This window comes from Labrus bergylta, chromosome 13, assembly GCF_963930695.1.
Source record: "Labrus bergylta chromosome 13, fLabBer1.1, whole genome shotgun sequence".
NCBI lineage: Eukaryota > Metazoa > Chordata > Actinopteri > Labriformes > Labridae > Labrus > Labrus bergylta.
In genome coordinates, this window is record NC_089207.1 from 2,497,451 (window position 1) to 2,513,688 (window position 16,238).

The window sequence follows — 16,238 nt, forward strand, 5'->3', positions numbered from 1 at the left end:
TTAACCTGTAATGTTAGACGAGCTATAAGCAATTCCAGATAAAATTTATAATACGTCATCGAAAAAACGTCACAAATAACATAAAGTGTTAGAAGGAAAAACTATTTAAATGTGCTTTATATCCGAGGTGTTATTAGTAAGATTTTAAAAAAAGGATTGAAAGAGGTTATGAAAGAAGTACAGAAGAGTACTTCAGATCATCTGGACCATGTTATTTCACGTTTATAAAACTTAAAACTGCTAATGCACTATGAACACTAAAACTGCAGTCTTGATTAACACATCTTGTAATGTATAGCCTATGTACTTTTTATAAATGCAGACCAATTACTTTCAATGATTGCTACATAACTTAATTATCCATTTGAAACACACCTCAAACAGTGGATTAAAGAAAACCACCTTTAACCTTTAACCTCTATTATTGTCTTGTGTCACTTGTGCCTTTTATTTGTAATTTGTAATTTGTCTTTCTCTGTTACCTGCCTAGGGACAACAGATGGAAACTAGCACTTCTGCTATAATCGGGCATTTTTACATTGTTCATTAATATGCACTGTCCCTAACAAATAAAGAAATAAAATAAAGAAATTATTATGTCACTTTATAAAATCTTCACTTTTTAGAAAGTCAGAGAAAAAATCCCAACCCCTGCTTTTATTTTTGCTTGAATGTATATTATACAGGCCTATATAACGTTTTTTTAGAATCAGGCATTAAAATGCAATAATAATTTGAGCACAATAGGCTTCATGGCAGAGGATTAATAAATAATAAGCTATTAAAAATTTAAAAATTATAAAAAAATATTTAAAAAATATATATATTTTCAAACCGTGTGCATACATATATATTTGAGCACCTTATAGTTTAAAGGCCTATAACTTTTCACATAAATGAAAAAGAGCAGGAGAGCCTTTAAAAGGAAACAAAACAATCTGACTTGTAGCTTGTTTTCAAAAGTTACTTCCTGTTTCTCTTTCTTCTAAAGCCGCGCGCGCAGCCAGGCTGTTGAGTGAGGACAGGAGGGGGGACAGAGAGCGCGAGGCAGCCCGCGAGCAACAGCCCGACTGAAGGGAAACATCACGTGGTGACACCATCTCCACGACTGACGTCACCGACCCCATCTCCAAGCAACCCCTCCATCAGCACTTACGTCACCCGTGCGCCCGAGCCGCGCGGTTGCCTGGCAACCCGTGCCTTGCGCTCGGGTCCGGCCTTGCCTTGCACCCAGCTCGGAGCTCTGACGCGGGTGTGACGTCAATAAGGTGGGTATCAATTTGTTATGGACGGCTGAGGGAGGGAGGGAACGGAGGAGGAGGAGTTTCCCCCCTTGTGAGTGCCGAAACCCTGCTCTGCATTCCGGCGGAGCGCACAAGCACACACCGGCCGCAGACGAATCCCCGGGCCTCTCACACTTTGTTTCTTTTACCTCTAAAAGTAAAAGACGGGAGGAAAAAGTTTATTTTTTCTTGTTTCTTGACTGTGTTGTTGTTTTCTTCGCTCTGGTTGTGGAATGGTTTACTTTTCCAGTGAGGAGAGCTTTCTAAACTGTGAGAGAAGGTGGTTTAATTCCGCTCTTTAAGGTAAGACGAGACATTTCTCTCCTCTAGACTCTCATTATACCCTCTCATATTTCATTTATGATCATTATTATCTTTTTCTAGCTTCACAGTGGTTTTTTTTAAAGCAATGTATCACCGCTTTTACTTTCTGTTGACTGTTTTAATTAGCCTGAAGTCGAAAGATAGGGCTACCTATATCTGGTAATTGGGTTTCGGCTATATCATTAACACAATAGAAAATGTAGCCTAACACTTTAAAGCTTAATTGGGTACAATACTTCTTTATTAAATACTTAGAACTACTAAAACATTAGAGGCTAAACGTAACGTCACATAAGGCTGTTGAGCCAAACGTTACTTTCCTCTGACTGAACTCATCTGCTTACTTATACAATGTTTATTTTTCACACTGTTGTACCTCTGCAGACAGGATGTGTATTCGGATAAAAAGTGTGTTTTAATTTGCCAAAGTACACGTTTCAGTGTTCCATAAAAATGTACTGAGTGTATTACTCCTGTTGCTATTGAATAGTATAACCTTGTGTTGTAATTTGTAATGGCTAGCAAATTGAGGTAATATATATAATACAGTTAAGTAGAAAAAAAGTATAAACTGCAAAAAACTGCTAATCATATTTTGTATTAATGTATGTTTTTAATTAAAAGTCAAATTTATCTCTGAATCATTGGGAGTGTTGTAGTTTGAAAGGTTGAGTCATAACAGAAACACACAATCTGGACAGCAACAGACACAAACCAATGACACCATGATCAAGATCTGGTGTAAAATATCCACACTTGGATAACCTCAAGAGGAGGAAACTCCAATTCAGCATGACCCACAAATGAGCCAAAATAAAAGTAAAGTAGTGGAGCTAAGTTATATGAAGTAGCTTACCCCAACAATGTACTATATTATATATATATATATATATATAAGAGTTACTATACTGTACACAAGTACATGTAAATAATTGCTTTTCATCAGTTAATATATTATGCAACATGTGCATTTTTTCAGCCTGTACTGTTTACATTTTTTAAGGATAAATTGGATACTGAAACATGTATATCAGTTAATATTTGGTGAAATTAAAACATTGAATTCATCAGAATTATTATTTGCTCAGCAGGTACCAGCCCTAAGTATCCTAGAGCTGTAACTCCAGACTGTCGGTGCACCATGGTGATCATGACAGAAAACAGCCATGCGGCTCCGTCTGGCGCTTCACAGGGAAGGCCTCTGCAGGTCGGCTTCTACGAGATCATCCGCACCCTGGGGAAGGGCAACTTTGCCGTGGTGAAACTGGCCAGACATAAAGTCACCAAAACACAGGTGAGCAACTCATTGTCTTCATTGTGTGAAGATATCATTTCTCTGTCATTACCTCTTTTTTTTTTTTAATTTGCAATTGGCCATTTTTTTGTTCCAGGTGGCCATTAAGATCATCGACAAGACCAGACTGAACCCTTCCAACCTGGAGAAAATTTACAGAGAAGTGCAGATTATGAAGCTGTTAAACCACCCTCACATCATCAAGCTTTACCAGGTGTGTGTTATCTCTCATCTCTCTGCAGTGTTGCTATTGGCCATGCATGTGTGTGTGTGTGTGTGTGTGTGTGTGTGCAGCCATGTGTTATTCAACCTGTGAAGTAGCAGCTCTGTGTGCAGGGAGCCTGAGTGCATACATGAGCCTAAGATTAAAATGTGCAATGAAAAACTCCCCTTAAAAACAATGTTGTGGTGCAGGACATGGCGTCCCATTGTTGTCGACATGTGGCTGCAGCAGGACCATTATGTGTGGAAAAGAAGGGGCATTATTTGTTAGTTAAAATAGTATCGGCTTGTGGTGAGCTGCTGGCACTCGGGGCACGTTGAATCATAAGTACAGCACAACAGCATTAGTGCAATCCCTTTGACCTCCCTCAGTGTGTGTCTGCATGTGTGACAACGATTGGTCAGCGCTGGGAGAAAAATGCATAACTAGAATGTTTTTAAGTAATATGGTTTCAGAGAAATGGGAAGCAGGTGAAAGATGTCCACATGTCTGAACGTTAAGCTTGATTAGCTTCTGTTAAAGCCAAGTGCAATGTGTCTGGGCGTCACGTGAAGGAAACCCCACAAAGCATGCACCGCCTCGCTCCTAATCAAGTTGAGGACTTAGCAGAAAAGAATCGGCTTTCTTTCTTTCTCAGCCGGCCTTCAGAGAGCCGTGGCACCCGTCTGGCAGCAAACACACAAACACACACCCACACAAAAAGAAACAACCTGGACTTTTTTTGTTTTATTTTTAACAGTTTCCTTTTTGTGCTGTTTTGTCCACTCTTTTATTATTTTTTTTAGAAACCTCAGCATTATTTCCATCACATACAGTAGCGCTTAGTGATACTGACACATCAGTTTTTCTGTAGAGGTGCCCATTTAGCTATTTGGTGACTATTAGTAAAATAATGTGCAAATATTTATATAACTAATTTTTTTCTAACATTTTTGTGTTTTATACAATAACTAAGATAAAACATGCAATAGAAAAAAAGATCCTGTGCCATCTTGAATTGCATTGGATATTTTTCTTATATTTGATAATTTTTGAATATGAAATAATTAATTCAATGATAGAAATAAATAAATCATTGTATTATAAACTAATTCTTAGAAGCATTGTTGGGTATGCTGTGTTATGGTGCTTTAATTCAGACTAGTGTTTCACAGTTTGTATGTGTGTAAAAAAAAAAAAAAGTTGAATTTTTTAGCATTTAAATGTATTAAGGAATTAGAAATAAAATTAGGGATTAACATTAGATTACTACATCAAAGTATTCCAGCCATAACACACATGGAAAAGCACACATTTGCTTATTGTTTTACACATTGAGTATACTAGTTATTCCACCAAACAGAACCTCTACTTAGGGTTTATCCCCTTTAAAAACAAATAAAGACATGCAGAGGATATATAGTAATATCTAATGCTGAACGTAATGGATACGATTAATTATGAATATCTAACACATGTTCATTTAATTCTATCTCATGTCAAAGAAGAAATCCCAAACGCTTTTTGCTATTTGCTATCAAAGGCTTAAGATCTCACAGCCTCAGTTGCATCGTGCTCCATTAGACATGAAAGGGTTCAAGTGGAAAGTGGATTTCATGTTCCTGTCCCTGTCCCATGTTCATGTCATGAATCTGAGGTCGAATGAGGTTAAACTAGTCAGATGGTTGTTACTCAGTGACGGTGGGTTACGCCCTTCATCCTCCTTTCCCCCTGTACAAAGGGAAGTCAGTGGCATAAGACCATCTTGTGATTCAAAGGAAAAGTCCTGCGACCTCCTGCCTGATGAATCAGACGCTGCTTTTATTCATGAGAGCAAAATGTTTTTTGTTTTTTCTTCTCTTGCCAAGGATCACAGTGCTCTCTTTGACCTTGTATCAATCACACTCTCCCCTCTTATCCCTCTTAAGTCCTATACTCTCCCTCTGGTGGGGCAGTCAGCATAACATCTTTTTTTATCTTGTGTGAAGACAGGATTTGTTGTTCAAGATCCCAGAATACCCAAGGTTCCCATATCTGTCAGGTTTAAATTGTGGGAAATGAGTGTAAAAGGCAAAGATATCTAAAAATTGACTTGCTTTAAAGGTGCAAAAAATTAAAACAAGGAGTCTTGGCATTAAATATTTCACCTAGTACAGGTCAGCTATAACATCCTACATCCGTAAACTTCCTTAAGGTAAAATGGAAAATGTGTGAACCTTCTGTGAAGGTTTGAGGGCTCTTGATGTGCCATGCCTGTTCTTCTTCAGAGCAATGACGTCAGCTGCACCTCAAGGTGACAGTGCCGCAGAGAGCTGCCCTATCTCACAGATTAGCTACTCATAGCTCGGAGGCGTTTGTGCATTGAATCGCTCCGTGCTTTGGTTTTTTCTAAAAGAGGAGAAAATAAAATAAAAACTGGAACAGATCAGTGGAATTTAATGACATTTAAAATAAACAATAGCCTCAGACACACAGGGCTTTGCCATGAGATGAATGTTGCATTTTTTGTGCAGCCTTTGAGCTCACCTGACCCGTCCCGAGGGCTGTCCTGGGAAACTTAGGCCTTCTATGAGCTCCAGGAAAAGGACTGGGAATTGCGTTTTTCAGGCCAGCATAGTGCCAGGGCGTTGAGTGGTTGCACTTCTGGTGGTTTTGGATACACAAGGTGGGACTCATGTGAACAGCTCGTGTGAATCAGGCTCTCTGTTTTTTTTTTTAGAAATAATGAGATAAGAGAAGCTTGAAATTCAACTCTAGTATCCGTTTCCAAACAGTGCTAGCCTTTGGGAAAACTTTCCGTCAGTTTGTCTGCAAGAAAATGTTTGTATGCCTTTCCCTCTTCTTGGTTTGTGTCAACATGTGTAATTGGGTTTTTAAAACATTACAACAAGTGCAAGTCACAGACAGCATCTCATGGAAAGACCGGGTGTTGATGCTCTGTGAGGATGGAAAAAGTTTTGTGAAGGGTTTTTTTTTGTGGGTAGAAAATGTCCACTACCCAAAGATGTTTGGAGAGGATTTACTCTGTCGTCAGCAGCTGCTTATGACCCAATGGTTAAACTTCTGTACCTTCTTTTTTTCTCTCTCTTAGGTCATGGAAACCAAAGACATGCTGTACATTGTGACAGAGTATGCGAAGAATGGAGAAATGTTTGGTGAGTTTATTTTTCATCTTTAAATTTAAACTGTTGATTGAAATACTCTGATTGGTAGATCGCCTTAACATTTCAGTCTTAAATGCTAAACTAAAACATCCTCTCCCTTTAGACCACTTGACCTCAAACGGCCGTATGAGTGAAGACGAGGCGCGGAAGAAGTTCTGGCAGATTCTCACAGCTGTGGACTACTGCCACCGACACCACATCGTTCACCGTGACCTAAAAACTGAGAACCTGTTGCTGGACGCCAATATGAATATCAAACTGGCTGGTAGGTCTTCCATTTCATTTTTAATTTTTTTTATTAGGTGCAATAGAGTGACAAACTGGTGACATATACATAAAAACAAACAGACAAGGTCAGGACAACAACTCCAAAACATTTTATTGTAATCATGGTTACTGTTTGCTCTGTCAGGGAGAAGTGAGATAGTGTTTTTCTTAGTTTAATTAGAAACCGATGTTTAAAGCCTGATACACTCTGTCTGTATTTATGCTCAGATGAAGAAAGTTTTTTTAGCTTTGGGAATGTTACAGCGTTCTAATTAAATCCTTTTGCTGCAGTCTCTGTGCTAATGAAGTGCAAATAATTCAATCACATTACAAGGCTCAAACGTACCAGAGGAATTTACTCCAGTACACAAACAAACACTGCTGCATGAAGATATTTTATAGCCTCCATGTCAGATCAGTACAAAGACAACTACTCCTTTGTGGATGATGTGTTGACGCTGGCTCGATATGATCTTGAACTTTGAGTTTTTCAGAAGATCGTAAAGACTAATTACATAAAACAGAAAATGTACATTCCAGAGCCTTAAGCTCCTCACATTGAAATGAGGGAGAAAACAAACATTGCATTGTTTGGGGACTCATGTCTTTCTCTGCCTGGTTTCTGCAGACTTTGGGTTTGGAAACTTCTACAACGCTGGGGAGCCTCTGTCCACATGGTGCGGCAGCCCGCCTTACGCTGCCCCCGAAGTGTTCGAGGGGAAAGAGTACGAGGGGCCTCAGCTGGACATTTGGGTAAGCTTAAACAAGGAATTTAAAGACCTAAATACGCAGTCGAGCATGATTGTTTTCCTAAGGCTAACGTTCCCCTTTTCTGCTTTTTTACCTCGCAGAGTCTTGGAGTCGTGCTTTATGTGCTCGTTTGTGGATCTCTTCCATTCGACGGACACAGCCTTCCTGCTCTCAGACAGAGAGTCACCGAGGGACGATTCAGAATCCCCTTCTTTATGTCTCAAGGTATGAAAGCAAACACATTAAGACATTTCTGTTAACAATCAGTTATTTCCATTTTCTTTTCTTTTTTTAACTCAGTTTTTATTGAATTTTTACGTGTTATATATCACAAAGAAAAGGAAAAAAGCACAGACTTACACATGAGAAACAAAAAGAGTACAGGAATGCATACTAAAAGACAAAACAAAAACAAAACAGGCAAGGTCAAAGAGTCACATTTTTGCATTATTACATTAAAACAGAAGGAGTCAGGTTTAGGAGTTAGTTCAAGGTCAATCTGCGTCCTCCAGTTATTTCCATTTTTCAAGGAGCACAAAATCAAAAAAACTCAATCTTTCGATTCCCGCCCTCCAGACTGTGAAAACCTGATCCGCAAGATGCTGGTGGTGGACCCGGCCAGGAGGATCAGTGTGGCCCAGATCAAGCAGCACCGCTGGATGCTGGCCGACCCGACAGCCGCCACCCAGACCCTCAGCCACTCCCTGACGGAGTACAACTCCAACCTGGGCGACTACAGTGAACCCGTGCTGGGCATCATGAACACACTTGGCATCGACCGCCAGAGGACCATCGAGGTGAGCAGACCTTACAACTGATATTGATTCTATAGATATTGAATAGATGGTAAACAAAGCAGGAAAAAAATCCCTAATACTCTTGTTTTTCTCCTCAGTCTCTGCAGAGCAGCAGCTACAATCACTTCTCTGCTATCTACTACCTGCTGCTGGAGAGAGTGAGAGAGCATCGTGCCCAGCAGCTGAGCCGCCAGTGTGGAACCTGGAGCCAGAGACCCAGGAGCACCTCAGACTCCACAGGTCCAGAGGTGAGTTTCTCTAAGATCTCCCTACCTCATCCAACCATAAGCTTGTGCATGGGGTCTAAAATGCTGTTTGCTTTCCGTCTGTTTTAGGTGATCATGGAGGCCCCTGATAGCTTAACAACCACAACATTTTCAACTTCACTCAAATGCGCTCCTCCAGTGTACTCAGAAAAGGAGTATGACCAATGCGGATTATTCCAGGTAAAAAAACATTTTCTTAAAAACTGAAGTCATCTAATATTTGAACCCCCTTCCTCCCGATGTGTCTTCTGTCACTCAGACGGCTAACAGTTAGTCTACTTCTTCTGTTTCAGCGGGTGGTGTTTCCAGTCGAGGCCAGCCTCAACCGACTGCTCTGGAATCGCTCCATTTCACCCAACAGCCTGCTGGAGACGAGCATCAGCGAGGAGGTGCGACCCAGAGACCTGGAGGAGGAGGAGGCAACGCAAAGTCTCGGGCCCCTGCTCCCTCCGACAACCACCTCCCGCCGACACACTCTGGCTGAGGTGTCCGCCCGTTTCCACCAGTGCCACCCTCCATGTTAGTACACCATACAAAAAAGCACAAAAGTCACTTCACACTCGGTGAGATGTGCAGAGTCTGATTTCTTGCTTGTTCTTTTGCTGTAGGTATCGTGGTCAGCCCCTCAGATGGTGCCTCTTCTGACAGCTGCCTCAAGTCCTCATCTAGTCCAGCGCCCATTTTGCCGGCTGCTATGGGTGATATATCAAAACTTCTGCCCTGTGGGGCTGAAGCTAGAGCTCTGCTACCTGCTGGAACGCCTCTGGCCTTCTCCTCCCATCTCCTCCCCCAGGCCCAGGGCAGCCTTCCTGCTGCTAGCTTCCAGGAGGGCCGCAGAGCCTCAGACACCTCCCTCACACAAGGTACTGATGCATGACCGTGAAATAATAGTGGATCGACATTTTTTTACATGTCTAATATATCAAATTATAGCATCAAAGGAGAGTTGTGTGACACTTTCCGATGCCTTTCCACAGGCCTCAAAGCTTTCCGACAGCAGCTGAGGAAAAACACACGCACCAAAGGACTTCTGGGATTAAATAAGATTAAAGGTCTGACGAGGCAAGCTGCTCCTCCGGCGTCCTGTAACCGCGGCAGCCGAGGGTCAATTGGTCCCGCCCTCTCTGAACACCGCAGCATGCTGGTGGAGGTGCTGCACCAGCAAAGGTGAGGAACAATAGCAGTTATTTAAATCCATATATAAGATGAAGATCAGAGGGTTTCTAACTGAGAAAGGAGATTTGAAGGGGATAAAAAAGAAGTGTAACACATTTGTCTCTGATTTTCCAGGATGCTACAAATCCAGCACCAGCCTCAACCTCAAGTCCAAGCTGCTCAGACGGGACCTGCTCAGAATCCGCTGCTCTTCCTGGCCCAGAACCAGTCACCCTCTCCTCAACCCACAACCGTATTTGCTTCCTCCTCCATGTTTGACACCCAAACGCCCTCTGCTCTGCCTCCTCAGCAAACTTCAGTAAATCTACAGCAAAGTCCCTGGCAACAAACTCACGACAACTCCTCCTCCTCCCCCTCCTGCTGCTCCTCGTCCTCCTCCTCGTCCTGCTACTCCTCGTCTCTGTCCCCCGTGGCCTCCGCTGCTTTCCTTCTTGAGGCTCGTCTGCACATCAGCCAGCAAACCCACCCCCATCCCACCGCCAGCATCCAACAGCAGCCCCAGTCTGCAACACAAGGCCCCTTCCCCATTGTTTCCAAACCAGCGGTGTGGAGCACAGATCCCAACATGCAGGAGTTATGTCTGGCTGCACAACAGCAGCACAATAGCTGCGTGATGGTGAAATAAAACATCAGCCGTCAAGCCTAGGGGCTGTTGCTCTCTGAGGAAGAGGCACACTGCAAAAAATCAAGACTTTACTTTGAGCTGGAAAAGAAAGAGAAGATGAAAGAACAAAACAAGCAACTCTATTGAACCACATGTGAGAATGTGTCCACACATGTTGATATCATGTAAGCTAAAGACTAAGCAATAACCAAACTCTGGACAAGGCATTGAAGCTGTATCAGACTCCCAGAGAAGCAATAATAGACTGAAAGACTCTCATCCAGCTCCCTGATGGACTTCCCTTGAACGAGATGAGAGCCGACGTAAGCTGACACAACTGTGTGTCACATGTTTTTCCTGCTGTATAAGTCAACTTCTGTTTGTTTTTTTATACTGGAAGGCTTCCTCTTCCTCATTCATTTTTTTTAGTGACTCTTTGTGTAATTTCCTGTTTTTGATTTTTTTCACTTGACTGGACATAAGACCAAAATGTTTTTTTTTGTTCCGTTCTTTATTCCCTGATTTTGTTCGCCTTTCTAAAGAGACATTTCTCTGTAGCAGTGCGATGAACACACAGAATAGTGCCCTAAGCTTACAAAAAACACTCACTGAAGGAGTTGCTTTTTGAGTTGTATAAAAGAACTGTGATTTTTTTTCTGTACAAGATAGCATAGTTACGCAAATACTGCTTTACCTCATGCTGCAAAAAAAGACTGCTACAGTACATCCAAATCAGCTAATCCACAGAGGATAGTGTCTGGCTGATTGGACAAAGCACAACATGTACTTCAGTCGGCTTAGTAGCACTTTACACGTGTGCATACATGTACAACCATTGTTAGATGCTTTTACTACCTCCTCAGGCAAGAAATTGGAAACAGAAAAACCTTTAAAAAAAAAAAAGAAACCCTACAAAGAGCATGTTGTCAGCATGAGTATATCAGAGGGATGACAACTTTCACATGGGCAGAACAAAGACAGTGGGAACAGTGCAATATTTCACATTGAAATACAAATGAAAGGCTCTACATAGGATGATCAAATTGTACATGCATCAATGTCTGAGGTTTTTTCAATTATTTTTTGTTTTTTTGTTTTTGCTGTGCTAGCTGACTGCTATAGGTACGACTTATGTAGCGTCAACATGATACTGTAGAAAACGAGAGAAAAGTTATTTTAAAATGCTGTTTCTTCTCATAGCGTGCTTGTAGTTGTTAAACTGAATCATTTGGGTTTTACCAAAGAGAAAACAGCACGACAGCTGGGTGATCTACAACAGATACACTACTGACTTTTTCACTTTCAACGCTGTCTCAAATTGTAGCACGGTGGCTAGCTGTGCTTTTTCACATGTACTACTTAGCTTTGCTGTGAGAAGACTTCTGCTGCCACCAAATCCTCGAGCTACACATGTTGTTAATATCTCGATGCTTTTACTACGAGGACCATGATGGTATTCATTTTTTGTACTTTTCTAAAAAAAAAAAAAAGAAATCTGAACATAGCAATACCATGATGTGCTGTTGCGTCGGTTTGAGGACATGTTAGACAGCTGTGGTAGATGTGTGATACTGTAAGCATAGTTAGTTCTCTCATATCTTGAAACTTCTTGTAGGAGAGCAGTGTTTTTTCCAAACCCAGTACTAATTTGGAAACATGCAGTGTTGATATTTCTATCCAACAATTTTTTGGTTGGCTGCACTCACTACCAACACTTGTGCCTTTTATCTGAACAAAACCTGCAGGATCAGAGGTCTCCATCTCTGATCGCTTCACTGAAGAAAGATGAATGGCTCGGTGACTCTCCATTCACTCAGAAGACCCCTTTTGATAACTTTACTGATACACTCTCTTCACTGACTCTGACCTTTGAAGTTGCTGTGGAAACAGAAGCAAGAATTGCACTTTATTCATATTTCTTATTAATCATTCTTTGTTTCTCATGACATAAAAAACACTAAGACTCGATGCAAATCTCCAAGGTGATCCATTTTGACAAACATTGGATAAGAAGTATTTCATTTTAATATTTTTTTTCTGTTTGTTACTTGACTGTGTGACAATGTATGTACAGTATGTATGTTGTAGTTCTTTAGTAAGTTTGTGTGTGTGTGTGCGAGTGTGTGTGTGGGAAGGACGAGACAGAGAAAGCAAAATGAAATGACAAAGATATCAGTTCAAGAAAGGTTGTTTATTTATGTGGCTATTTATTTAATAAATAAAGATTCACTTCCTAAACTATCTGTTGTTTTATATGTTCATATTTTAAGCTGGATTGCTTCTCTTCAAATGCAACTTTCCCTGTTGAAAAATGAAGCTAATGCAGAATAAATAAAAAAACTGCAACATAGTCATATAAACTTTTTCTTTATTATAATTTGTTAGACTGACAATCTGCACACATTGAGCTGGCATGTGACTAATGAGACCTTTTGAATCTTATGATCTGTATGGTAAAGAAATCTACCTGTAGTATGCCCAAACTAGTGCAGGTATATGATAACAAAACAAAAACACAAGAGCAATGCTATATCATATGGCTATAATACAAATAATACTATAAGCACTTATCCAGGGCCTCAAATTCATGTTTTTTTCATATTGTTTTATTCAACAAATAATATTTGTAGGGCTTTTTTAAAGCTGTAAATGTAAATTATTTCATCCAGGAGAATCTTTATCTGAATGATGCAGGTGCAGTAAAAAAAACTGGCACTGGTGGACTGCTGAACAATTCACTTCTAATTATGTCTCGTCCGCTTCAACTAACTCATGATGAGCCGCACGGATGATGCACCGGCACCCTGGTATAATGCTGTGATGCAGAGTGATGATGCATTTGACCTCGATGACCATCCTGCTGCTGGCCGATTACTCACAGCTGAAAAGGACTGACAGGCAGAGGCTACGTGGAAGTCAAGCAAAAATTAGGAAGTCACACAATCCGTGAGCCAGGTGAGCTCTGCTGCTTCTCTCTCATTATCTTCATGTAAAACAAGGGAAAATAGATTTACATTTTTGCAGGAGTGAATATAATACCGCCTGTTACAAACCTGTTGATCCTCTGCTCGCGACTCGTGCAGATTAACACTGCGAGGGGCCTCTTCACTGACACACACTCACACATGTAACATATGGCCTGACATTTGGCATTTGAACCTCAGGCAGTTGTTCATGAGGCCACAGCTTGAAAGGCTCACTGTGCGTTTGACGTCTGTAGTCTCGACAAACATATCCATCATCGGCTGCTGCCTTCTGCAGACATGACCTTGGATTAACTAACTAGCCTTTTGTTACATTCTCTCAACACCACAGGGGAACAATCTGATTTATAGATTTATGTATGTGTGTGTGTGAGTTTGCTGTTGTGGTAGCAAACTAATACCCTCACAATACGACATTTGTGGGGGTATTTGCTTTACTTTGGGTTCAATAAAAACAGTCGAACAACATTAAGGATTTAAAAAGTCACATTGTATAACAAGAGAAAATACTGTTACCCCCATCCCATCAGCATTGCATCATTACCTTGGAGAAATACTCAGTAATGTTGGAACAACAAAACAGGAATTCAATGGAGGGGTTGAAGGTGTGAGGCGCCCTATAGGTAACAGCCTATATAGGCTGTATAAGGAAGCAAAGATCTGTGTTATGGCTCTTTGCCATCTCAAACATGTAATTCCTTGGTATGTTTTTCGCAAAACAAGAGTGATATTTTTTTATGTAATAATTAACTTACTGTAAGTTGATTTTGTCAAATGGGACAGTTAAAATAAAAACTAAAGAGCAGTGGACCCAGATGTGAACCTTGTGGCACTCCGGGAACGTTTAATCTCATAAGGAATTCTGGACCTTAAAACAGCCTGAGGTGTTGAGTGGAAACCAATAAAAGCTATGTTTGTCTTGTGGCTGCAGTTAAAAATAAACATTCATTGAAACCTGATGTAGTGACATCACTGGGAGCAAACTGATATACAGTTATTTTGTTATGTAATCACATTGCAGAGATGATCCCCCTGTGTGCTTTTGCCCTCCTAAATTGTCTTTGGACCGAAGTATTCTATATCCACCTCAGAGACAGATATAATAGAATAGAGGTGATTTTTTTTTTGATTTTTATTTTTTTTAACTCTGAAGGTTTGTTGCGTTTCTGTGCATGTAAATAGACCCTGGGGTTGGGATAGTTATGTGAGGGGTCACAGAGTGTGTAACACAGGACTCTGTATGGTCAGCACAGGTTGTCCCTGAGCCCCTAGTGCTACTCAACGCTTCATGAACAGAACAGGAGAAAGACAGGTGGTATGAAAAGATTAGAGATGCAAAAGCAATATTGACTGAAGTGTACACATCGCTTGCTTAATTATAGGAAACAATGCAACAAAATTATTATCAAGAAAATATGTTAAAAGGTTGGAAAGTAAGATTATTAGATTTAAGATTTACTTTTATTGATCCCCGCAAGGGGAAATTTCAGTTTTTACACTCTGTAAGTCATGAACACATTGAAATATACACACACATGCAGAAACAGGATCCTATGGACATGCACTAATGGAGAGAAGCCAGAGTGACGGAGCGGCCCAAAGCGGGCGCTCCTGAGCTGATGGTGGGGAGGGGGTTTGATGCCTTGCCCAGACCAACTACCATATTTGGTCTGCACCAGGACTTGAACCGGCGACCCTCTGGTTCCCAACCCAAGTCCCTACAGACTGAGCGACTGCCGAAAATTTGACATGCTGAAAATTGGATTGCTATTTTAGTTATTAGATTGTTTTTATACATTGATTCATGTCAATGAAGTATTTCATGCTAATTTCAACACTGCATCCCTCCATTTAGTTTTGATTGGCCTACATGAACATGTCAACTTGTTTCTATTATTACAGTACTTTAGAATATGGCCATTTATTAGGCCTATCTGTTCGAACAACCAAGACTAATGAAAGTGCTTATATTTGACAAATAAATTAATATCTAGTCATACTGGAGTTAATAGCTGTTTTCAGAATATTTACATTGGCATATAATGCCATTGACTGCATAAAACATGGTTGTCTCAATGATGTCACCCGTTGGTTTCTGAAGTGGCATTATGCAGCCAAACAATGGTGGTTGCCATGTTCACAAAAAAGGGAGGAAACCAGGCACTCAAAGCAAAAGAAATGTAAAATCATTTAAAAAGTGAACATGTTTGGACCACAGAGGTCTTCAGCAGGCGATCACATGAATCAAATAAAGAGAAGACTTACCAACCAACAATTATCATGTGGCCTCACCCATATATCACCTACAGCCAATGAGAAAAGGACACATGAAAAAAATCAATACAGGTGAAGCAATACCAGTGGCAATCAGCACTAAATTAACAGAGAAGATAGTACACGAGGATAGTATTTCTTTATGTGCTCTTTCCTAAGAGAGTTGTGTGTAACCATCTCTCAGTACCTATAAGATAGTTGAATTGAAGAAACTTTATGCTGTGAGTATTCAATTACCATCGTAACCTAACTTTGGATCAATCTGTAAATAATCCAAGTGATGTGGCTGAGGTGGGCCTTAAAGGCTTTATATGTGATGTTTTGATCCAGCAGATGTCGCCCTTGAGCACCAGCATGAAACCAAAACAACTCGCGGTGTTAGCATGCTAATGCTAGCGATCTTTATTCTGCTGGTATCTTCACACTGCATGTAAATTTACCTGAAATGAGCGTGATCTAGAAACACAGTTAAGCAGTGAGTACAGTATGTTATTCTTCTTTTCTCTAGTCCCTCAATTAAACAACTTTTATACACGAGGGGAGGAGTCAGCCGGCTGTCCAGGCGATGTAAACAAAGTGAAGATAGGACTCTGAAAACTCTGAAAACATCACAGACAGTGGGACTCGGGTATACTTGGATATACTTGATTTATATTACATTTAAGTCTGAAAAATCACATATAAAACCTTTAAGCCTCTTGGCAAACAGCTACAAAGCACCCACCTGTCAGTCATCTCAGCCACACTCCAAATGATGCAAATCCATGCATAACTATTAACCCTTAATATAATCAAAACTGTTCTTTGAATCAGGCTGTCAACATATTTATGTTTTGTAAAAATGGGACCAAAC

The 16,238-nt window shown here is 40.6% G+C and overlaps 1 protein-coding gene across 2 annotated transcripts; it reads left to right on the plus strand.

The window, feature by feature from the left end:
• The first annotated feature begins 1,314 nt into the window (after positions 1-1,314).
• On the plus strand, positions 1,315-12,368 carry sik1 (salt-inducible kinase 1). Of its 2 annotated transcripts, none has more exons than XM_020648773.3 (14): positions 1,315-1,586; positions 2,696-2,901; positions 2,999-3,115; positions 6,195-6,258; positions 6,371-6,532; positions 7,163-7,287; positions 7,386-7,509; positions 7,861-8,081; positions 8,180-8,329; positions 8,417-8,527; positions 8,641-8,866; positions 8,956-9,210; positions 9,325-9,514; positions 9,638-12,368. In XM_020648773.3, exons 2-14 carry the CDS (start codon positions 2,749-2,751, stop codon positions 10,146-10,148), a joined length of 2,409 nt encoding a protein of 802 aa, XP_020504429.1. In that variant the 5' UTR covers positions 1,315-1,586; positions 2,696-2,748; the 3' UTR covers positions 10,149-12,368. The 2 variants fall into 2 exon arrangements, with proteins under 2 accessions (XP_020504429.1, XP_020504428.1); XM_020648772.3 differs by having other exon boundaries at positions 1,316-1,586; positions 2,699-2,901.
• The last annotated feature ends 3,870 nt before the right edge of the window (positions 12,369-16,238 follow it).

What these genes read in the sequence shown, in the direction of transcription:
- sik1 (XM_020648773.3), top strand. Translation starts at nt 2,749, where the DNA reads ATGGTGATCATGACAGAAAACAGCCATGCGGCTCCGTCTGGCGCTTCA. An exon ending in CCCCTTCTTTATGTCTCAAG is followed by an intron (nt 7,510 to 7,860) that starts GTATGAAAGCAA and finishes CCCGCCCTCCAG; the next exon opens with ACTGTGAAAACCTGATCCGC. An exon ending in AGACACCTCCCTCACACAAG is followed by an intron (nt 9,211 to 9,324) that starts GTACTGATGCAT and finishes GCCTTTCCACAG; the next exon opens with GCCTCAAAGCTTTCCGACAG.